The sequence below is a fragment of the Podarcis cretensis genome (assembly GCF_951804945.1).
Source record: "Podarcis cretensis genome assembly, chromosome: 5".
NCBI lineage: Eukaryota > Metazoa > Chordata > Lepidosauria > Squamata > Lacertidae > Podarcis > Podarcis cretensis.
The window spans coordinates 51,521,973-51,546,344 of record NC_137174.1 but is presented as its reverse complement, the minus strand read 5'-3'; the positions used below and the strand labels follow the sequence as shown (position 1 = coordinate 51,546,344).

The 24,372-nt window shown below is 40.4% G+C and overlaps 1 protein-coding gene across 3 annotated transcripts in view; it reads right to left on the bottom strand.

Annotated features, from left to right (window-relative positions):
* CCDC186 (coiled-coil domain containing 186) overlaps window positions 1-24,372 on the bottom strand; it is a 44,946-nt gene that overhangs the window by 13,905 nt on the left and 6,669 nt on the right. For all 3 annotated transcript variants that reach the window (XM_079978478.1, XM_079978477.1, XM_079978476.1), the window contains 9 exons: window positions 16,887-17,560; window positions 11,784-11,910; window positions 10,792-10,920; window positions 8,759-8,971; window positions 7,144-7,263; window positions 5,550-5,654; window positions 4,351-4,449; window positions 4,090-4,176; window positions 2,124-2,266 (listed from right to left, as the gene is read on the bottom strand). In XM_079978478.1, the coding sequence (XP_079834604.1) occupies window positions 2,124-2,266; window positions 4,090-4,176; window positions 4,351-4,449; window positions 5,550-5,654; window positions 7,144-7,263; window positions 8,759-8,971; window positions 10,792-10,920; window positions 11,784-11,910; window positions 16,887-17,545 (1,682 nt within the window). In that variant the 5' untranslated portion in view covers window positions 17,546-17,560. The remainder of the gene's footprint in view (window positions 1-2,123; window positions 2,267-4,089; window positions 4,177-4,350; window positions 4,450-5,549; window positions 5,655-7,143; window positions 7,264-8,758; window positions 8,972-10,791; window positions 10,921-11,783; window positions 11,911-16,886; window positions 17,561-24,372) is intronic.

Sequence of the window (24,372 nt, the reverse complement as noted above, 5' to 3'; positions counted from 1 at the left end):
GGTGCATCCTATGGGACGGAGCGTCCTATGGGACGAAAAATACGGTAATAACAAGCCAAACAGAGAGAGACTCAAAATGGAAAGAAAGAGGTGGGGAAGTTCTTGAGAAAGTGGAGTCAATGTGATGGGCCTGGAGCTACAAATTCACGGTGATCAAGTGAGGAGTAACAAGGAGAAGGATGTTTTAAACTATTAACTATAGGATAATTTATTTTAAATCAGATTTGCAGTTATCACATTTTTATTGTCGCAAGTAGTCTGCAAAGATTTAGACCAAGATAATGACCTGCACACTATTTGGGTTTCTGGGTTTACCATACCTAAGCCCATTGTGGCCAACATGCCACAATGGTGGTTTTTTTTTTTGGGGGGGGGGTTGGAAAATAAATCATTTTAAAATTTCTTGTTAAAATTTGTGTTAAAATTTGTTTTGTAACAGTAACAAAACAGTAAACTAAAAATGATAATATGTATAGGGCAGGTGTGGGAAACCTTGAGCTCTCTGGATGATGCTTAACTAAAACTCCCATCATCCCTCACCACTGCCCATAGCTGCTGGGGCTGTTGAGAGTTGTTGTTCAGCCACATGGGGTGGGCCAAAGGTCCCCCCAAAAAAACCTGAACGAAGGATGTTTCAAGGTTTTATCAGAGGATTGATACCTTTTAGGTTGCCATGAAGGTGTGGGTACAACCACCTCAATGTTGTGTCACGTTTTCACTAGCATGGTTTTTATTATTTACCGACAGTGCAACATTTGTTGCCAGCATTGTAATGTGGCTTAGTTATGTGGTAGGGTTGTTGGAGCACCATTATCTGTTATGATTTTATTGTTTGGAGTTATCCAAAAGTTTTATACTTCTTACTGCCTCGTCCAGGGTGAGAGCCTCCTGCCCTGGTTTCGAATTGCCCACTCACCCAGGTGAGAGGCAGGAAGAAGTACCTGTTAGTTCAGTGAGGGTGAACTAGGTTTATTGAAGTTGTTGAAATGAGTTTGATTACCATTGGTTGCTGGCTGTTACTTTGATTATTAATAATTGGTGTACTGGATTATTACTGGCTGTTGAGTGTAAGGGATTGATTAAATGATGTGTACTTAAAAAATAAACCTCATTAAGCTGTATGTGGACGTGATTGATGAAAGTGAGAGATTATGAGAGCAGTTGTGTGACTAGCACATTTTTGAGATTTAGGGTTAAATTTATGCAGGTATTTCTGTTTTCTTTTTTTTAATTCTATATTGATATGATTGTTACATACATCAATACTGTGCTTTACTGCATATCTAGACACTTTTAAAAAAATGTGGAGCTTGTGCTTATTGTATACCTATATACTGTACTATGATTTTTTGATGTAAACAGTTTTGAGATCCATTGATAATAAGTAAATGACCTGAACTATTTTATGCATTTTAAGAACATGGACTAGCCAGAGTCCACAGACATCACCAGGTGAAGACTTTTGTATTTTCACTCAGTCACTATGAATCTGGATAAGGGTCCAACAGTTTTCTTAAAATAGCTTAAAATCCTATGCTTTTAACAAAACATTAAACATAAACATGTAGTTTTCAATAATCAAATCAAACTACTTCTTTTTAAAAACTTTCTTCCCCTGACATAGTCATTTCCAGGGTATTAAATACCGTATTTTTTGCTCTATAAGACTCACTTTTCCCCTCCTAAAAAGCAAGGGGAAATGTGTGTGCATCTTATGGAGCGAATGCAGGCTGCGCAACTATCCCAGAAGCCAGAACAGGAAGAGGAATTGCTGCTTTCACGATCCCTCTTGCTGTTCTGGCTTCTGAGATTCAGAATATTATTTTTCTTGTTTTCCTCCTCCAAAAACTAGGTGCGTCTTGTGGTCTGGTGCGTCTTATAGAGCGAAAAATACGGTACTAAGTTGGACTGAAGTTGGTGCTAACTCTAGAAATGTCAAACAGCAACAAAATATTATATGCCATGTCCAAGGTTAAATCATTCAGTTAGGTTTATACCACACAAAACTTTGTTTGGATTGTACACAAGTTGGGTGGCAGCATCAATTATTTGTTAAAAGAACAGTACTCTAATATATATATTTTAAAAATCTGCTCTATAAAACCAAAATGTGACTATCTTACCTCTGGTGGTGCTCCTGGAGCTGATCTATGGTTTTCACTTTGTCCAGCAGATTCTGAATCTCAGCCTTCTGGCGATTAATAATTTCTCTGTATTTTGATAATTCATCTTCTGTTCTCAATCGTTCATCCTCTAGACACTTGACCTAAAAACAACAGAACTTGTTAAAGTAAATGGCGCATGTCATTCTTTCTGGTAGATTTTATTAGCTTTTTGAATCACAAACACTTTACACAGTGCTTCCCCTTGTATCTGAGAATGCAAAGACCAGACTACTCACAGGAACAGATTACTGGCAACATTTTACTGCTTTGCTGAGAGAGCTGTACCAGTTGCCAATTTGCTACCAGGCTTAAGGACCACCTGATTCCTTATGTGCCACATCACTCACTGAGTTCTTCTGATGGGACACTTCAGTAGTGCCCCATGCCCCTTGACAAGGGACCAAGCCATCAACATGGCAGGCCTTGTCTGGTGGTACGCCTTGCCACTAGCATACCTGGTGCCTTCTTTTAGGTGCAGAGGTCTTTCAAATGTGATTTCTTTTTACCAGCCAAACTTTATTGATGATATTGTAGCATTTTGTATTTATTGTGTACATCTCCTTGATATATATATATATATATATATATATATATATATATACTGTGTTGTATAAACATAAAGATTTAATTTCATTTAACTTGCACAGACACCTGAAACTTAACCTATTTCTCCTCCAGCCTAATCTTGCTTTTGTCATCAACTTCTTCATTTAAAGAATTCTTTCCCTACCTATCTGTTTACAAGAAGGTACACGATCTGTTTGGGAAAGTGCTCTGACAAAAGTATAATTACTTGTCGTTTTCAGGGTTTGGGGTTTTAAAGTTAAGAGAAAAAGCCACCCGATCTCCAGGCATTGTTAGTTACAGTTACCGTAATCGGATAGGCCGTTTTAACAAAGTGTGTGGAAAGTATGGCAAGGAAAGACAAAAGAACCACCATCTCTGCCTGAACTCAGCAGAATCGTAACCAGCTTTTAATATAAACAGTAAGTTTTTCCCCCTCCTAAACTTTGCAGAGAGAGGGGGGAAACCACAGATATAGCCCTGCATCCTAAATGCTTAGGAGATATAGTGAAATGCAAATGTATTACATTTTAACATCTTGTGAATTGGTGGCTCTCTAATAGAAATTAGCAACAGACAGGTTTCCTACCTGGTTTTAGGGGAGTTCGAAGGTTTTACTGACAGATGATGCCATTTATTACATTTTTCAGAACAACAATTGAAAACTAAAGTTTTTACATTTTATCACAACATAAATCAGCAAATAATGCACATCATATATCCTTATGGAATTAATCAAACGAGACTCCAAATATGATACCTATCTCCACTTCCCTTCTCCCTCCTGGCCCTATCTGCCTGTTGCACAAAAAATAAATTTTGTGGTAGCACTGGAGCCATTTCAATGACAGTACTTGAATTCAAAGTCGAAAGAGCTGAGCATGGCCTTGAAGCAGCCCTCGTAGCCATTCAGGAACTCTTTCATTTGCTTGGGGAAATTAAATCTTCTCACAGCTGCCATGTCAACTCCAGAAGGAAAACGCTAAGGTCAGGAAAAGGATGGTGGCACCAGAGAAATGCCTGCTGCAATAATTTTTTTGAGAGACTATGTTTGGCCCAAATCCTCTGAACTTGTTGCCAAGTTCAATACTTCTTACTTTAGAAGGGAACTTGAAATACCTCTTTCCAACCACTGTAACAAGCAACGCAGGAAACAAGAGATGAAGTGGTTGTACCACATTATTTTAGTTCTTGGGCTTACTGCTAGTACAATGCCATTATATATCTTACAGAAACACCAGGTCCCTGCAAATCAAATTTGCACTGATCTATCTGGTCAAACTAGCCAGGTAAATAATACAGTTAGTTTTCCTTCCCTTTGCTTTCATTCTTTTGGCTACAAGGAATTCTTCTCTCTCACCTTTGTCCTTAGAGTTCGTAGCTCATCCATACCCTCTTTAAAAGTTCGCTTCACATCTTCAAGTTCTTTTATTTTGGCATGATGTACCTTCGAAAGAGAAAAATGACAATTCTGCATACATGGAGGAAAATGGGATCCAATCCTGTCCACTTCAATCTATATAGCAATTGTGATTTGGATCCACCCCCCTCTCCCACCCCCCCCAGGACGAGCCTTAACCCTCATTAAAATGCAACCACTGAAGCGAGTAATATATTTTACCTCTAGATGGTCAGACTTCTCCTGCAAGTGTTTTTCCAGCTCTCCTTTTGTAAGTCGGAGTTTTACATCCAACTCATTTGATTTAATTTCTTCAGACTCCTAAGGAGAGGGAATGAGCACTATTAAATCTTCACATGCCAATTCATAAACTGAGAAGACCTTATTTATTGTACAAGTTATGTTACAATCATCTATCCCAGACTTACAGTCCAAACACTATGAGCTTATTTTCTTCTAAGTCAAGCTTGGAAACAGATCACTGCTTTTAGCACTGTGGGTAACATGCAAAAGGGAGAGACAATCATTCTGAAACAACAAACATAAGATACCAGATGTGTGTGGACTATGTGCAATTTGCCACAAGGGACATGCATATGCTCCCCCATTCAGACATTACACAGGGAAAGCATATGCGTGGTCAAGATACAGAATGGCTCTCTCCTGCAATCAATATCCCCAAGGATAAATAAGGAAGCAGAGGAATGACATCAGATGTTATTGCCACTCAACAGACTCTCTTTCTTTGTGTAATGTCACCCCTCAGTCTCCCAAGAATAAGCAAGGACATGCTTATTGCAGGCAGGAGAGTTATGAGATCACCTGATCAGGACTTGTGTTTTTGACATCTAAGTGTGTGTGGATATTGAAACCTGCACTCTCTGGATGTGAAAGCAAAAAGGTCATATAGAAAGATTAGAACCAGTGCCCTCCATTAGACTGGGACTGAAGATTTCTCACCTGAGAGGAGGAAATTCAGCCCTGAGAAAAGCTGGGTGGTGGCTATGGCATGCCACTTAAGGAGTCTTGGGCATAATTTAGTTAGTATCCTTGGTCCCTAGCCTTACCACACACAGGTGTTCACTATACCTTAGGTCAGTACCTCTGGGTTGTATGGTGGCTAAAAAGGAACTATAATATTATGCACACTCAGCACAACAGAAAGATCTTTCTATTGGATGCGATAGTGCAGAAGATCAGAACATATGGCTAGAGTAAGATGAAATAGCAAGCAACGTATCTGGATTTGCCTGTGCCAGGACAATTAATTAATTTAGAAATGACATTAGATCAGATAGGTTTTGGGAAATAATTGTATCATTTCAGCTATAGGGCTAGAGGTGAGTGTGGGACATGCAAGAAAAGAAAACCTATATACAAGTTCAACATCTTAATTTTGCTTCATGTAACATTATACCCACTTGATATGTTTTTATGATTTCTTGGCAGTTCTTTCGTATTTGCTCAGCTTCCTCTTTCGCTTGAGTGACTTTTGCGGTTGCCTCTTTAAGCCGATCTTTGGTGTCCTGGAAAACCGATAAACAATGGTTAGCTACCATTAAATGAGTACAGTGGTACCTTGGGTTACATACGCTTCAGGTTACAGACTCCGCTAACCCAGAAATAGTACCTTGGGTTAAGAACTTTGCTTCAGGATGAGAACAGAAATTGTGCTTCGGCGGCGCAACGACAGCAGGAGGCCCCATTAGCTAAAGTGGTTTTCAGGTTACGAACAGTTTCAGGTTAAGTACAGACCTCCGGAATGAATTAAGAACTTAACCCGAGGTACCACTGTATGTAGAACAACAACCGTAAGTTCAGGACTGCATGGAAATGACAAAATTCCTGCTTAATGCCAGCAGCAGAGGACGAAATTAAAAATCCAACAGAAAAATAAATAAAGCTAAATTCTTTGGAAACAAAGGAACATAAAGGCTTGATTGTAATCTCATTTATACCTATTTTGAGAGTAAACTTCAGTGACGTCAGAAGGACCTGTGTCTGAACAAATGTGGACAGGATGGGGTGGCAGCCTTCACTGCTTTCCTTAAGCAGCCAAGGGCATATCTGAACATCACAACACCACCACCTCATACCTAAGATATGGTTGTTGAACATTATATTTATTAACCAGCAGACACTGGCTGAAGATCCTGTTATTATCCAAGAGCAGTCTGTGTGAAACTGTTTGATGTGTTAAATTCTTGACTATTGGGTCACTATGAATTTGAAACATTTTTTAGCCTCACAATACTAAGAAATGCCTACTTGTCCATCCCCACCAAGTGAAGTGTTTAAAAAGGTAATGGTAAAGGACCCCTAACAATTAAGTCGCGAACGACTCTGGGGTTGCGGCACTCATCTTGCTTTAGTGGCCAAGGGAGCCGACGTTTGTCCACAGAGAGTTTTTCCAGGTCATGTGGCCAGCATGACTAAGCTGCTTCTGGCGAAACCAGAGCAGCGCATGGAAATGCTGTTTACCTTCCCACCAGAGCGGTACCTATTTATCTACTTGTACTCTGACATGCTTTTGAACTGCTAGGTTGGCAGGAGCTGGGACCGAACAACAGGAGCTCACCCCGTCGTGGGGATTCGAACCGCCGACCTTCCGATCAGCAAGCCTTAGGCTCTGTGGTTTAGACCACAGTGCCACCTGCGTCACTAGTGAAGTGTTTAGTGCAACCCAAAAATCTTTCACTGGTAACTCATCTGATCCAGAAGAGAAGGTCTCCTGCACAGAATTACAGCAGAACTACACTGCTAAGTTTATAGGTTTTCATTTCATGCCAGTTCTCAACCTTTTACCCATTTTCCAACTTTCATTGCTCCGATTACACACAGACACTGAATAGCACCATTAAAAAAACCCCACTCTCATTCCAGTTACTTTCCCATTGTGTTAATCAACTTGTCCTACATTCACAGCAACAGCCAATCAAACCTTGCACCACATGCTTTACAAAGAGACATAGGAGCTGCAGTGAAAATGTCCCTCTATATCATTAGCACACCTACCTTGTGTAAATCCATTTCAGCCTTCAATTTGTTTTGGGCCCATTTTACTTTGATCACATGAGAGTTCATTTCTTCTTTTAATTTCTCTATTTCTCTGGACATTCTGGTGGCTTCAGCTTCCTTGAAAAGAATAATTTTAGATTATTAGGTTTGAAATGAAGCCTTTTAAATGGATAGGCCCAGAGCGGCAGAAATACAAGCGACCTTTCTGCAAGCGGTGGGGAGTTAAGCGTGCACACAATGATTTCACTGAAGTGGAACAAAATGTATTTGTAGTCTTCTTGTCTTCAGGGAATTCTGCTTGCCTGTCACTGAACTATGACAGTCACACTGAAAAGGTCTCATCTCTGGAAAAGTCTTTGAACTTCTGTTTTGCAATCTAATGTGACTATTGATAATGCAATGCTTCGTGTCATACATTATGGCAACAAATATATATAATAAGGTATCACATCTGAATTCTTGAGAGCTCTTCAAATCCTGTGTTTGCCCTGCCCCAACTTCTCACTTCATCTTTTCCTCCTCCTACCTTCCTAGTCTTTCCCCTCATCCTTCCTCCTTCTCTTTCTTAATATCATCTAGCTTTAGAGGTCATTTGTTCCTCATTTGGCATTGTAAATACATGTAATTTGGAGGAAAAGAGAAAGAAAAAGCAACACAATATCTGTACTGAGGAAAAAACATTCTGCCATATGTAGGTTTTGCATTCTTCAACTGCTTTATAATAAGACAGAAGCATTTTAAACTTAATGTACAAAATGTCTTAGACATGATGACACAGTTTCCAGGAAATCCAGTGTCAAGGAAAATATCAATATCACCATGTGGGGGCAGCAAAATCTTCATAATATTGAAATCATTCTCTGAAGCGTGAAAGCAGTGCAACCCCCCCCCCCAAAAAAAAACCCTTCCAGGGCCCACTTGTCCAGTCCTGAACTCTAATGGGACTATTTTTCCTGGAAAATTTATTGAGTAATGGAGGCAGATCAGCAGAGAAGTGCAGTGCATGAGATTTTCCATTCCCATTGAGCACTGAGCTAGACAGAGGGTTAAACCAGCTGCTGTCAGTTGCAAGAAGCAGTCAACTGAACCAAGGGCTGTGAAAGGCCAGTAAAGAAGGACTGGTGGACCAGATTAGCCGTGTGGGTCAGCACCTCTGTCTTAGAGTTCACTTTCAGGGAAGCACAATAGTCAGTATATGCAAGTAAAAAATATATAACAGAATAATTATGGGGGGGAAGAAACCTATATTAAAAAATTTATGCTAGAAACCCAAAAGTGCAACCTTAATTTTTACATGCAACATATAAATAGGAGACCTTCATCTCCCCCGCCCCCCACAAAAAAAGAAGAAACAAAGATGCCACATATTTATTTGATCATGCACCATACAACACCCCGATTTGGGATTAAGGTCTATAGAAGTGTAGCTTTTTGCCACTGTATTCAAATCAGCCCCCTTTCTACTAGAACTCTCAACTTCATCTGACTCAATATATTCTATTTCCCGTTCATTTGAAAGAGATGCCAAGTCATTTCAGCATTTTAATCCCATTTCTGGAATTCAAGGTAAGCCGCAGGAATACAAAAGAAACTCAAGATGAAGTGGATATACCTTGGTTTCAAAGAGCTGGTGCAAACGTCCTTTCTCCTGGGAAAGCTGCTTTATTTTGTTAGTTTGCTTTTCAATTTCTTTATTTGCATCTCTCAATTTTCTTTCAAGTATTTCTTTTTCCTTTCGGAGATCTAGGGACTCCTTCTCTCCTCTAACGTATTTCATTACCATGGCTTCTTTTTCTTGGCGGGCTTCTTCACATTTCTTGTTTGCCTTAGAATATCAAACACTACAAGTTTACTTTAGGTAATGAGAGTGAATATATGCCTCCCCTCCCCATTCGTCAAGATAATAAGAATACAAAATCACTGCAACTGAAGCAATGTGATCTAAATTCATGACTGAAGAATGCATAGCTTCCAATGAAATGTTGAAAAGGAGGTGGAAGAAGAAAATGAAAATATGACTCAGCCTAGGACTTTTAATGTCTTTTAATCCGAACCTTTCAAAGCCAGAACAGATGAAATAAATGTATTGCTGGTCAAAGCAGCTTGCAGTCTAAAATTAAATTAAACAAATGGAATGGAGGGAAAAAGGGGAAAATAACAGGGAACAAGTATATACAGATAAATAAGTAAATAGTATTTTGTAACCCTTATCACATTTGTGTCTTGCCTTTTCTTGACCATTTCAGAGCAATAGGGTTATGCCATTTTAATAACCTTTAGAGCAGGGATGAGAAGCTCTATTTTGGTTGTGGGGAACATTCTCCAGGAGCAATCTGTAGAAGACCAATGGGTAGGACCATCCCCTTTCTTATTCTGCCACTCCTCCCACCCCACCATTTCTATCCATGTAAAATGAGTACAGTGGATTCAGATTTTGCCCTACAGTGTAAAGAGTCGTCACTCTTTCGGCCTCAACACTATGCTGTACAGTGGTACCTCTGATTGCGAACGGGATCCGTTCTGGAGCCCCGTTCGCAACATGAGCAGAATGCAACCCGTGTCTGCGGGTCGCGATTTGCCGCTTCTGCACATGCGTGTGATGCCATTTTGTGCAACTGCGCGAGCGGCAAAACCCGGAAGTAACCTTTCCGGTACTTCCGGGTGGCCACAGGACGCAACCTGAAATTGCGCAACCTGAAGCAAACGTAACAAGAGGTATGACTCTATTGGTAACTGTGAAAAGACAGTCACTCTGTCTGTCTAGATAACAGTACAGTCATACTTCGGGTTACAGACACTTCAGGTTGCGCAATTTCAGTACTGCGCCGAACCCAGAAGTACTGGAATGGGTTACTTCCGGGTTTTGGCGCATGCGCAGAAGGGCTAAATCACGCTTTGCGCTGAATCACGACCCGCGCATGCGCAGATATGGTGCTGCGGGTTGTGAACATGCTTCCCGCACCGATCACGTTCACAACCCGAGTGTCCACTGTAATAGAACACCAATAGTAATGGAATGCTGAATATTGTCTCACCATATTAGTTTTAACAGAAGGTGTCTTATGTACTATGCACGCATGGGATGGGAATATATCTCACCTTGCCTTCAAGGTTCTCTCTACCCCCAACTTTTATCCTTATAACATTATAACCTATGGCTGCAACAACCAAAGCTTGTCTCAGAGGATGTGTTCTGGACACATCTTCAGCAACTGCAAAATCCAGAACGGAGATTATATGAGTGACTTGACATACATCTACAGTCATACCTCATGTTACAGACACTTCAGGTTACGTGTTTTTGGGTTACGGACCGCGGGAAACCCGGAAGTACCGGAACGGGTTACTTCCGGTTTTGCCGCTTGCGCATGCGCAGAAGCACTAAATCACATTTTGCACATGCACAGAAGTGCCAAATTGCACTGTTGCCGACGCAGACGTGGCACTTCAGGATGCGAATGCTACAGACGTGCCTCCGTCACGGATTATGTCCGCAACCCAAGGTTCTACTGTACAGTCATCAGCACCAGCCAAAATATGTTTAGCTTTCAACTAAATACTTGGAGATATTTAATGAATAAAGTGCCTATATCATCCTTCACGTTCCTACAGAAAGCACAACAAGAACTTTAAAAAAAGAGTCACCTGATCTGTACGAAAAGCCATCTCTTTGTGCAGTTGTTGTATGGCATTTTTCGCAGCAGCATCTTGGGATAGCAGTTTATCTTTAGCAGCTTTAACTTCTTTTTGGAGATCCTCTATTCTGGCCTCTAACTGCAAAGAGAACATTATGTATTTCGGCCATGAGCCAAAAAAGTGATCTGCAAAATTTGCAACTTGAGTAGAGGTTTTTAAAAATGTCATTGCATTTATACTTTGGGAGCAGTTTGCAAAAAATCTTGACAGCCCAAAGCAGCAATATGCATCATGTGGTGCTGGTCCTGCTATGGCAGCAAATCAAACCATATTGCCATCACCGTCATGGTTCCAGTGATCATGTTTCCAGGTTCTGACAATAATTTCAGCACAGCTGTAGTCTTAAGTATTGCTCTGGTATCCACAGGCAATAAGGAGCGATCTGATATCTAAGGGACAAAGCACTCCATCCCTCTTCCCAGTTGGGCCAAACACAGAAATCCTACAGGCTGCTGGAAGGATGGGTCCCTCCTTTGACAGCTCCCAGAGTCTAGCAGTTAAAAAACACAAAACATCTGGCAGGGTAGTAATTTTGTAGCCTTGTTTACAAGGCTGAGTTTAACACACTTTTACTTCTGGCAAGCATGGGAAACTAAACAGTCACATATAATGCAATATGATGCTCTATTAAAAAGAGAATCAAAATATTGCCCCAGAGGCTTCCATGTACATCTCAGTGCAAATAAAATATACACTATTTCCCTTGAAAACACTCTAAAATTAGATATTTGCTGCCAAACATAAGTTCAAGGCATTTCAGGCAACAACCGTCCTATGCACAGCCTAGAGTTGGGACTCATTGAACTCTGTGGGACACTTCTGAGTCAACAGGTATATGAAGAAATACGAACACTGAACCAAGTATCTGAAAGTACAAATAGAAATACGAGTTTTATGTGAAATATATTGAACAAGGCATGAATATGCATAAAACTCCATACCTGTTTAATAATGCCAAGGTGCTGTTTTTCAGTTTCTGTTCTTTTCTTCAGTTCATCTTTTAAGTCATCCTTTTCTGAACAAATGCCCAAAATTAGTTCCTGGTGCTTTTTGTTTTCTTTAATCAATCTGTCCAATGAAATAATTAAAAGAATATCCAATAAAGCAGAGCCCAGTGTGTATGACGAAAAGATAACTACGGTACATTGCCAAACCCTAGATTACCACAGACCCAAAATTTTCTCAAGGGCTTCTTAACGCCCCCCCTGCTCTCAGGCTGAGGCAGAGTCCACCTTCATGGTCCTTGGATCCTCCCTCACCATTACACCCCCCAAATTGACAACTTCTACCACTTCTGCCCCATCCATTTTACAACTGTTTCCACATTTTACAAGAAAGATTTGGATGCTTTTCCATGTAACAATCCTAACATGCTGGGTGGCTAGCCACATGAATCACCTATCACCACTAGAGGTGACCACAGGGGATGTGGAGACACTCCACACACTTGAGATGGCCACATGGCAAGGTGCTCTTAAATGTCACAGCAGCTGATGACCAGGGGTAGTTTAAAAATGCCTCCATGCGGCTTAAAGAAAGCATAAATAAAGTCCGACATTTACTTCAGAGGGAAACATAGAATCAAAGAATTGTGCAGTTGGAAGGGACTGAGGGTCATATAGTTGAATCCTCTGCAGTGCAGTAAGAACATAACATTAGAGGAGTCCCTGCTGAACTGGCCCGCTAACCTATTTAACCCAAGATCCTGTTCTCAGTAGTGACCAACCAGATCTCTATTGGGAAGCTTATAAGCAGGGCACAAATGTAACAGACTTCCCACTGTTTGTCTCCATTTAGCTAACAGTTACTGAGAGACAAATTCAATGAAGGTTAGTTCTTTTTAAAAGCACAAAATGCTTAGGTGTGCTGCTCATATATTAGTAGAGCACTACACACAAGCAAAATCTCCAGTGAGCTGGAGCCACAGGAACAATCCTCAAAATACAAGAATCTCATTTGTTTAACAAAACAAATCACAAAGACTCCTATGATACTTTGGTCTGAAAGTTTGAATTAAAAGAAAGAAACTGAGTAGTATTTCAGATCAAACTGCACATTTAGAGCATACAAAGCACTTCACTGTTGTCTAGGTAATAAAGCCACAAAGAGAAAGAATAGGCATGTGTTTAATTTGCTGGCTCCATGCCTTCGAACACTACAGCCAAATCAAAATCTCGAAAGATTTACAACCCTGGCAGCTTTAATAATATCCTGGCCAAAAGTTGCCCAAACTTATTCAACTCTGTTCAAGGTGCCCTTTAGAAAATTTGCAAATGGCCAACAGCAACCTCCCAACAAGACCTCAAACAGCGACAGGCCAGGTTTTTTTTCTTTTATAGTCTCATGGATGAAACAACATAATTAAATTAAAGATGTGGTCAGAAGGTCCAAGGCTGCCTAGGGAGAAAAAAGCAAAGCTGGTTTGCCTGTAGCACAGCACACAAATAATACTGAACTGGCACAACAAATTCGGCACTGGTTCAACAAAGGCAAGTGAAGCCCAGAACGTTCATGTGAAACAGTTCTGAATTATTGCCAACTCCAAACTACTGCACAATTCACAGCACAAAAGTTCTGAATCACAGCCAATTTGTACCCCAGAAGCACATAAGTCAGAGGTGGGAAACCTGTGGCCTCCAGATATTGTTGGTCCGAGATTCCCATCCATCTCGGCCAACGTGGCCAATTGTCAGGGATGATGGGCGTTGGAAACCAACAAGAAGTAGGTGATTTATGCACGCAGGCTGATAAGGAATAATTCTTCAAAGGATCTAGTCAGAATAGTTTCTGGCAAGGTTCCCAGTTTTGTGAAACTCCCTCCTGGCTGAGATCACAAGCCCCCACCCCTGGTGCACGTTAGGCTCTTGGTGAAGGACTTTAAAAAAGAAACATATTCAGGAGGCATTTTAAATAAGCTTTTCTGATTTGATGGGTAATGTTAACTGATTTTTATCATCTCTACCTCTTTTGTAACCTCACTGTGTACTTAGAAACTATGGTGTTAAATGGTATAGACATTGTTGAACTGAAGAAAGAAAGAAAGGTTTTCTTAGTGGGACAGATCTAATGGTAGCGGTTGCTTAGCCATGATTTTGAAATTACAGTGGTACATCTGGTTACGGACGGCATCCATTCCGGAGGCCTGGCGGTATCCCGAAAAGTCCGTAACCGGAGGCACCCTTCTGCGCACGCACATGAGGCGAAGATTCGCAACCCGAAGATTATGTATCCAGAGGGATACGTAACCCGAGGTACCACTGTACAACCTCCTCTCATTCTCCACTCACCTTACTACCTTTTACCATCATTTGTTATTGTACAGACACCGACATAAATGCTGCAATCCTAGACTCACTTACCTAGGAGTAACCCCACTGAACTCAAAGGAACTCATTTCTTAAGTAGGCATGTGTAGGATTGTCCTTAGCACAGTAGCCACTAAATGTCTTGGTAAAAAAGGATGGGTTAAGCAGCCCAAGAAGAAACATCAGTGCATGTATTACAACAAGGAACAGGGCAGGGTTACTTCAAGATTGGTGGTAGAAGGAGGAGGCTATGTATGGGAGGGGAGCACAAAATCCTGTGACCTATTCCTAGTTCTTTAGCCATAGTTTTAAAAAACCAAAGACTGCTGAACTCCAGCACCAGCCTACTGAAATTACACCGCCCAAGGGCCACCTTTGATTCTCAGTGAAATTCTGTTTCTTTTGGAAACGGAAGTTTACTTCAGTTCAAAGTGGACCAAAGTAAAATTTACCTAAAACATACAGTAAACATGTTTCCTGCAAGATTGGGAAGTTATTACATCACAGAGTTTGGTTGGTTTAGACTCACAGCAGAGGACATTTCCTGTAACTGCAAGATCCAGTGATAGCTTATGTATAAAATCAATATTTTTAAGAACTTAAAAAACACAGCTGTTTGGAAGTTTTTCACACACCATCCTGTCATAGCTGGAAAGTCTCTTTGTAATCACAGACATGCTCTGGGAAGGTCTTTGCTGATAAACAATTCACAAGTGAGAGTATAGCTTACTCACTGGGGCAGGATACTCTACCTTGCCCCAGAAGCAGCTGAGAGAGAGAGAGAGAGAGAGAGAGAGAGAGTGTGTATTGGGTTGCTATTTCTTCCCAAGAAAAAAATTGAACCTACTGCCCTTACTATTTTCCATATACACAGTTACTTTCTTATAAATAAGGTAAAGTGTTAGGATAGTGACATCAGCATATTTTTACATGTGTAAGTGAGCAATATATATATTTGGACAGACTGGCACGGCCATTATCACATTACAAAATACACATCCTCATACACAGAGGCCCATAAATACGTCAGTGTGACATGGAAATCTGCCCTGCCAGCTGTCAGGCCACTGCAGAGGGATGAGAGACATGGACCAGAAGAGCAGAAGAGATAGATAATTTATATGATTTTGGTCTCCCTTTTAAGTTTCTGTGGCATCCATTTCTTCCTTCATCAGAAGATTCTAGTGACATTATGTGTTCTAGTGCACTTTAATGTGCTTCTGATTATTTCATGTTATTAGATAACCTTGTTCAGTAGCAACACATTCAATTAATTGTTCATTCTCTCTTCTTGCTTCAGTTACTCTGTGATGTAAGGCTTCAAGCCTGGAAGAAGACTCAAAGGAAGGAGGGTCCTACACAGCTCCTCAAAGGCTGTTGGAGAACACCTCAGGTTTCCAAGCTCTGACAAAAAAATAATAATGTTGTTGTCCAAGGCCAAAAGTTCTGATTATCCTCCTGATCTGCATATTACGTCACCATATTTGTCTTTTCTTTGGTAACTACATTAAAACATGCACAAATACTACGGATTTCAATGATGTCTGCATGCAAGTGGCTGTGCTACATCATATGCCTAGTCAATAAGTTCTAAAAATTGCTGTACTAAGAAGCAACTGGTGTGTTTAACCCTACATCACTGCAGGCCTGTTTCAAACCCTCGCTAAAAGTAATTCAAATGAGGTAACAAATAAGCTACTAGGAATAACTGCAGTCTTCCTCTAATATTAAAGTACCAGCGGCTGTCTTCAGTAGTGGCTTTGCCAGTAGTGGAACCTGCTACCATTTGGGCAAAGCAGGGGCATCCGATTTTTGCCACAACCCCTATCTACTGGAGCCCTCTGCACAATATCCCATAGTATTCCAGAGGACCTCCCAACCCCACAGAGCTGCTTTTCAGGGGGCATGAGGAACTGCAGTGGGTAGAGGAGTTTTGTACCTGATGTACCCTGCCTTGTCCAAGCAGCAAAGTGATCCTTGGATACAAGCTGGGGACAGAGGTAAACTGCAATGAGATAAATTTAGTTTAACCTGAATGAAACACAGTTAAAAGAAAACCAAGGAAAGAAGATAGTTCCTGCCAGGTTGGTTTTTTCCTGCCCAATAATGTTCTAGGTTTAAATGTACTACAAACACAGTTGTAGAATCCAATTGTGGCAGTGAGAATAAGGAAACACCTCACAGGAAAGAGGTTTAGCATTCTGTCCCCCCATCCTCACTGCAAAGTACCCCTCTGTAGAGTGTATTGCAATGGAAAGGGGCTTTTGGACTAACATACAGTAACCAATAGTTTGGTCCTCAAAGGCATTAGAATTTACTCTTATCCATTAAACAGAAGACCCGCATACCAAACCCCAAACTGTTTTTGAAGCTACTCAGTTTCAAACACACCATGTCTGAATCCATCAACTGAAGGAGAGTATAAAAAAAACAGAAATCAAAAGCCCCACAGAACACTTGATACACAGTTATGTGAATTTTGGCACGTGATTGCCTTACCTAACGTACGCTTTGGAAACCATATGGTCACTTTATGGACTGATGAGTTTATATATGAATTAATCTCTCTGCCTATTGAAAACTGAAAATGCTCTTGCAAGCAATGTTGTTTGCCCAAGCTGACCATTTAGCCACAAAGACATCACTATAGTTACACAGCACAAAGCTGTAACTCCACAATACGTAATGAATAACATTCATGTTTAAAGATCTATGTGCGGATGTTCGCCCGGTACTCACTTCTTTATTGTGTGTTCTTGCTGCAGATATTTATCTTGCATGCATTTTTCAAGTACAGCCAACGTAGCTTCACTCTTGCACACCCCATTTGGAAGTTTATGGTCTTTCAACAAACCCGTCGATAGTAGTTCAGACTCTATTTCTTCTAACAAAGCTTCCTGAGAAGAAGCGTTCTGAATAGTTGAGATAAGATTCTTAGTACAATCTGTGTCATAAGGGCTTTCTGAGCAGACCCCATGAGGCCCTTTCATATCGTCATGCAATAGGTGTACCAGGGATCGATCTGTGTCATCAGTTTTAGAAACTTGTCCTTTACAGTCTCCCATAGGTAAACAGTCCTCTTTTGTCTGCATTTCGAATGGTTTAGCACAACAATCTCCACCTCCATCTCCATTAGCGTCTGGTGTAAGCTGTGCATCAACATCATCCTCATTTCCACTTGCATCAAGAGCTGTTGAACTGGGATCCAGTGTCAATTGTTTATTTTCTATGCTCAAAGGGCTTTTTTCACCTCCAGTGTCTGCAATCTGTAGACTATCCTGAATTCCCAGTGTTTTCTCTGCTTCTTCAACAGCTGATGAGCTGGAAGATACGTCATCAGTCTTTGAAAGGTTGACCGGATACAGAGGACTTTGCTCTTCTTGTAATTGCTCATCCATCTTTTCACCAAGAATCTAGGAAGAAAACGTAAGAGTAAAATAGTTTTGAGTCATAAAACATTTCCCCCCCTGTAATAACCTTGATCGCTTTCAACAACTACCAAAGATAAACGTATCAGCATAGATTGAGTCATAAAACCTTAAAAAAGGGCAAGTTAGATACTTCGGGATTTAACTCTTTAACCAAATATTTCTAATGCAGTGGTTTTCAACCAGTATGCTGTGGCACCCTGAGGTGCCTTGAATGATGGTCAGGGGTGCTGTGGGCAACACTGGCCTCTGTCCCTCTTTCCTTCCCTCCCTCCTCGGATGCCCTCTCACATCTCTGCCTCCCAAAGTCTTGCACAGCAGTAGACTTGTAGGTGAATGGTACCTCTGGGGCTAGTCAGGGGGTGCTGGTTGCCAGGAGCTGAGACGGCCTCAGAGTAAGCAAGCAAGCAAGGGAGGGAGGGAGGCCAGCCAGTCCGTCTGCCAGCCCTTGCTGTTGGGAATGGACAGACAAGTCCCAGATTTCTGAGGAGGCACTTCTCTTTGAGGGTGAGGGGGGCAGCTCAGAGACCAGGGGCAGCAGCAGTGGCTGCCCAGAGGCTGCCCTATCCTCCTTGGGATAGGAGAGGAGGCTGAGGGAACACTCCACAAAAGAGCGTGTACGAAAAAAGGTGAGAGACTGCCAGCTCTCCAGGCAAGGGTTGACATAACTGGGCTCCTGAGCCCCACAGGGGTGCTGCAGAAAGAATGTAGTTGGTCAGGGGCGCTGTGGGCTCAAAAAGGTTGAAGACCTATGTTCTAATGAACTATTTCTGTACAAACACACAAGGCAGTAACACTTTGCACTACCACTCCCAGAGGTAAGGTTTATGCTGCATGCCGCACCCAATCCCCACTCATCAGAGTTGTTTCACAGTCCTATGTCCATGCCGGGAAATGTAAAGTATAAAATTATTTTGCTTCCAGTACTTGGAAAGTCAGTGGGTAGCTGGGTTCAAGTGGCATATTGAAAGCCAAATGATCACGCTGCAGCATACAACTGATTAATCAACAAAAAGCTTAACTGCACACTGAAAACTTGGCCTGCCCTTTGCCATGACTAGTCAGTGGGGTTTACTACAAGCAAAATGTCTTGATTTGGGACTCCTGAAAGATCTGCTACTGGGCAGGTCACATAGCTGTGCCATCTCCACCCACCCTCCTGTTACCAGATATGATGAAAAAAATGTAAAAAGCTTTTCCTGCTTTCTACCCTATGAAAGGACAAAGTCCATGGCTTTTCTTCAGACAGTATGACTTCTAGGCGATAGAAGCAGATTGTACTCATTGCAATTAATTGATCTTTCACAGAACTGATGGACATTGTACTTGTTTACATTTAAAGGCTCTTCTGGAGTGTTGCTAGATAACAGGGGTTACTGCATATATATTTAAGGCATTGCCTTACATGTGATATGGGACTCTCTCCCAGAAAACCTATGTGATACTACCTTTTTCTTCTTCCTTCAAATGCCACCTAGAAACATCTTTCCTAATAAAACCTGTTATCACTCTGCCTATCTGAAACACATATATGATAGGTGTTGTGATTAAACATTTATCTCACAGTAACTGATTAAAATATGAACATATCTGACACACTGATTATTTAGATCCTTTCCAATCTGGGCGCACACCACAGTATGGGACTGAAATCAGCCTTGGTTACCCTTATGGATGACCTTCATTGAGAAAACGACAGGAGGAGTATGTCCATTGGTATCCAACCATATACCAAAACCTAGTCCTTGATCTTGGGAAATGTCATGTAAAACTGGAGTGACAGTATCTTTAGAGGCATCCCAATCAATGCAGTTTGGAACTGTCCTGCCAAATTGGGCAAAGTTACATTTTGGTACACCATCTTGATTCAAAATGGCACCTGACATTCAAATGTGGACTTAAGACAGCCTGATCCACTTCAGGAACCCTGGTGCCAAATTGGAGTATATCTATCTATAAAGCATTAGTAGAATAATTTGGACTTCCTTCATTGGAGGTTTTTAACCAGATGTTGGATGGCCATCTGTCTTGAATGCTTTAGTCGATATTCCTGCATTGCAGGGGTTGGACTTGGGGTCACTGCAATTCTTTGATTCTATGAATTAAAATATATACATATAAAATATCACATATAATGAAAACATCACAGCCTAAGTGGCCCTAATATAGAACATTCCAAAGGGCTGATTTTGACAAGCTGGTGATTACACAGGTTCATCCTATCTGTACTTAAAAACAGTTGTAAAAACAGGAAGAATAAATTTACAAGATAATAAAATAATAATCATAGAAAGCTTAAAAAGAATGACATAAAATATATTCCATGGTGCAATGCAAGGTTCATATTTCTACCAACCATACCAAATGTTCATGAATGTTGCCAAAGAAACTTATTTAGTGGGACTGTGCCAATTGTGAGATTGTTTGGTCATATAAATCACAAACGACTCCCAAGCAGAAGCAAAGTATTTTTTTGAGTCAGTTTTTCAGAAATGGCAACGAATATGACTTTTTTATACCACAAAATAACAAGATGCATCCTTCCACCCTTGAGAGATCACTAGATGAGGAGCAACCAACAGGTATAGAATTTACTGTTGAGAAGTAAGTTCGGCATTGTCAGCATCAAAAAAGATAAAAGACATAGCTTAGCATCCAAGGTGACCTGTTTGCCAACAATACTACCTATCTCCATTGGAATCTGCTTACGGAATTTGTGTACATAATTACAGTTCTAACACATATGCAAATATGTTCCTCATACCTTACAACCCCACCAGCATAAGGGGGAACCAGATCTTACAGTATGAGCTAGCCAGACCAGAGTTAAAAACCACCACTGAACCTCTCCCTAATCAAAACAAAAAAAATCCTTCCAGTAGCACCTTAAAGACCAACTAAGTTAGTTCTTGGTATGAGCTTTCGTGTGCATGCACACTTCTTCAGATTCTTCGTGTGCATGCACACGAAAGCTCATACCAAGAACTAACTTAGTTGGTCTTTAAGGTGCTACTGGAAGGATTTTTTTTGTTTTGTTTTGACTGTGGCAGACCAACACGGCTACCTATCTGTAACCTCTCCCTAATGTTAGCAGACGTGGACCTAAAGGGATAAGAGGAGCAGATCTTAAGCCACTGAGAATCTTTCAGTTTGCCTATAGGGTTCATCTCTCACACTGATTTCAAAGCAGTAAGTGGAAAGACCCTGCCTTTTTGGGTGCTTGCCACAGCTAGATGTTCCTAAGGTTCCAGGGCTCTAGTGGCTACACCATGTAACATAGGATCTTTCAAGATGATGCCGATCTGAGATGGCTCAGTTGGTGAGGGCATGGTGCTGATAATGCCAAGGCTGCAGGTTCGATCCCCATATGGGACAGCTGCATATTTGGGTTGGACTAGATGATCCTCAGGGTCCCTTCCAACTCCACGATTCTATGAAACTACTCCTGAATCTTTCAAGTATTCCGAGAGTTGTGATTCTGTAACTGGCATGTTGTTCTCATAACAGTCTTGCAGGCAATGCAGTCCCGCTTTGGAAAGAATAGTAGATACTGTTAATTTATCTTGAGCCTGAAATTGTGGTATATAAGGAAAGGGGATTAAGGATGAGGGTATGGAGGCTAGTTTCTTACACCTTCTGTTCCACATATCTATAGCGTAATAAAGACTTCCATATTGACCTCTTTGGGAGCAAAAAGGGGATCACAATTAGAGGGAGAGAAGGAGAATCTTGTGCATCCAGTGCAACCCAAGATGTTGGTAGATCTGCTAAAATCATCAGAACGATTTGCCATAGCTGAAAGGCGTCAAAATATGTTGGTAAATAAAGGTCTTCCCAGCCTCCCTGGCTGGATTTAATTTTGCAGCAAAAAATAAGAAGTTGCCAAGAGGTAAGGGTATTATGTGAAATCGACAGGACTTGAAATAGAAACAAGATTCTGGTCTACCATTTTTACAGTAGCCACCCTCCCCAGAATAGAAAAAAAATCAAAGCCTGCCAAGCCTTCAAGTCCTCTACAATATGTTTGGGGGTGGAAGTAGGGTACTTTAAATGAAGCAATTTGTTCAGATTCCTAGGAATTAGAACCCCAAAACATTGCAAGGAGGTAGAACAAGTTTGGTGGATCATCTAATTTCTGGTTGAGTCTGCAAGTTCACATTCCAAAACAAGGTCTCTGATTTGTCATAGTTTATAAAGAAACCAAGCACCACCCAACAATAATTTATAGTTTTAATTACCTCTGGAAGAGCAGCTTTGGGGCCTTGATGATGGCAGTGTCACCAGCAAATAAGCTAATAAGGTGTTTCCAGGTACCCACTGTGAACCCCTGGATTAATGGATTGTTACGATGATATCTTGAGAGGTCTCCAAACCCACAGAGGCCAGAAAAATAGACAATGCACTTTCCAAGACATATAGTAAGAAGCTTCCTTCTGTACATCTGCATATTATTTTTATTTGTTGCTAGAAGAATAGTGCAGAGTACTCTCATTTTCTCATTAAATATATATAATTAAGACTTTCCTACAATCCAAATATAAAATCCCTTTTAACACAGAACATTAAGCAACTGAGCACAAAACAAATAGCTCATTTCCTCTCTTTCTTAGATGTCTTAAAGTCAAAAAAGCTAAGTAAACAGGATGCTCTATAGCCAGCACTTTATTTTATACAGTAGTGGGTATCTTCTAATTCTTGGCGAACAACAAATATTGCTTTGCCATCACAGAAAGTGATAAAGACGTGTACAAATAAAATGTTTTTATTCCAGTTAGAAGCCCAAGATCTGTATTATTTTTAGTTTAATAGTATTTAAAGTGTTATCACACAATACTAAAAGAAATAACATTACGCTGTTTAAGTGTAATCTTTGTGAGGACTATTCCTGCTCTCAACAAATAAGTGGGAGCTGTGCCTTGTTTTAAAGGAACAAAGATTCTATAGCTTATTGTGAAAGTAAAGTTCAAGTGACTGTGCTATAAGGCCTGCTTTAGAAATTTGTTTAAGCTGTCCCTTTAAATGCAATGTTTCCTTTCAAATCAGTTAGTAAAATCAGAAGTCTTTGTAGATATTTTAAAATATTGTTAACTACACTTCAAAAGGACAAGAAACTAAACATAATAAATGAAATCAGTGTTATTTCCTTGCTTATTATGGTAGCATGTTAATAGCACTGATCACTCTCTAAACATCTGGTAAAAGATGTATGGGGAAACAGGAACAAGATCTAAAGAAGAAAAAATTAACATATTTTATAGAGTGGTACTGACAAAATAAAATTTACTGCTAACAAAGGGGGGGGGGTTGAAGCTGAGGCAGTACCACACCATTTTATTCATTGTTGCTTACTTTCATCAGTATCTGTTGGTCCCAATTTTTTAAAAAAATGCATCAAAGCAAGATAAGCAAGGCAGATCACCAATGCAACTTGATAAAGATGTGGCAGCAGAAAAGGAAAGCACATACACAAATAAATTTGGAATGAAAGATGCCAATATCCTCCAAAGATGACAGTTAGCCATCAGTCTCAGGAACAGCCCACGACCCCAAACATAAATATATATACTGTAATTCACAACAAACACAGTGAACCCTGATGTACAGAATAATAAATAGGGGTGGACATTTTCAATGTCCTTCAGAATTTTTTTGGGCAGAAAAGCAAACACTATAAAGAATTGCCCTTCACACAAAAACAGCAGAAATATTAAAGCTCACGGGGCAATCAGCAACTGACTTCTTTTCCTGGCTGAACCTTTCTGGTCTTTTTTTAGAAACCTTAATAATTGTGCATTCTTAATGGTTGTTTGGGGTCTCAATGTCTTTCCTAAAGACTTATCAATTTGCCATAGAGATGTTAACATTTTCCCAGTACTCTAGCCACACTCAATTCAGATGTCACATGTACCAAGCTGCCATGCCTTCCCCCTTCCTCCTTATATACTGAAATTATCTCCAGCCCTATCTGGCAAATTAGCCATAGCATGGCTCTAAACTGGAATCGGACTCATGGTTGAAGTGGACTTGAAGCTAAACTATGGCTAGTGGTAGCCAATTCAGGCATCACAAAAAACAACAACAACACCTATGGTTACCACAAACTAGGAAGTGAAGAAGGAGGATGGGCAGGCAAGGAAGATGCTCCCAATATTCAAACCCTGGTCTAAACCAAGCAAATAAATTGACAGGAAAATACGTTATTCCCCACTGCTTGTTGAATGCCTGTGTCATCAGTAAATAAATAATGCCAGACAGACCACACTTGACTATATTTGCTGTCCTTTTGCTATTGTAGAACATGACCTTGCCCAAATAAGTTCTCCAAGTTCATTCTTCCACCCGCATGCAACACAGCCCACATTGACAGCAGACAAAATGCTATACTAAAAATTACCCAAGTTTTAAATTAATAGACAGCCTTTTCTTTACATTCTTTATTTTGTTTCATTAAAAAAGAGAGAAGGACTAAGGTTGCAAATACTCCATTTTGGTTTTAAGATGAAACGCCTGAAACTATTTATCTAGTGACTAATGCTAAACATCAACAGCAGCTATACACCTTCAGCTCAGCTGTAGATTTCTTTGCTTCCAATATCTCACTATGTTTTCAATATTTAATATTGCTTTCCTAATTTTATGTCCTCCATGAGTCATCCCATAATAATTTTCATAGAATGACCTGACCTGCATTCTGTTCTGGATTTGCTTATAGATGATTTACAAGGTAAAGTTCACTACACTATACTGCTTAACTACATGGGCTGTATTTTTACCAATCCAACATTAGGTAATAGTTA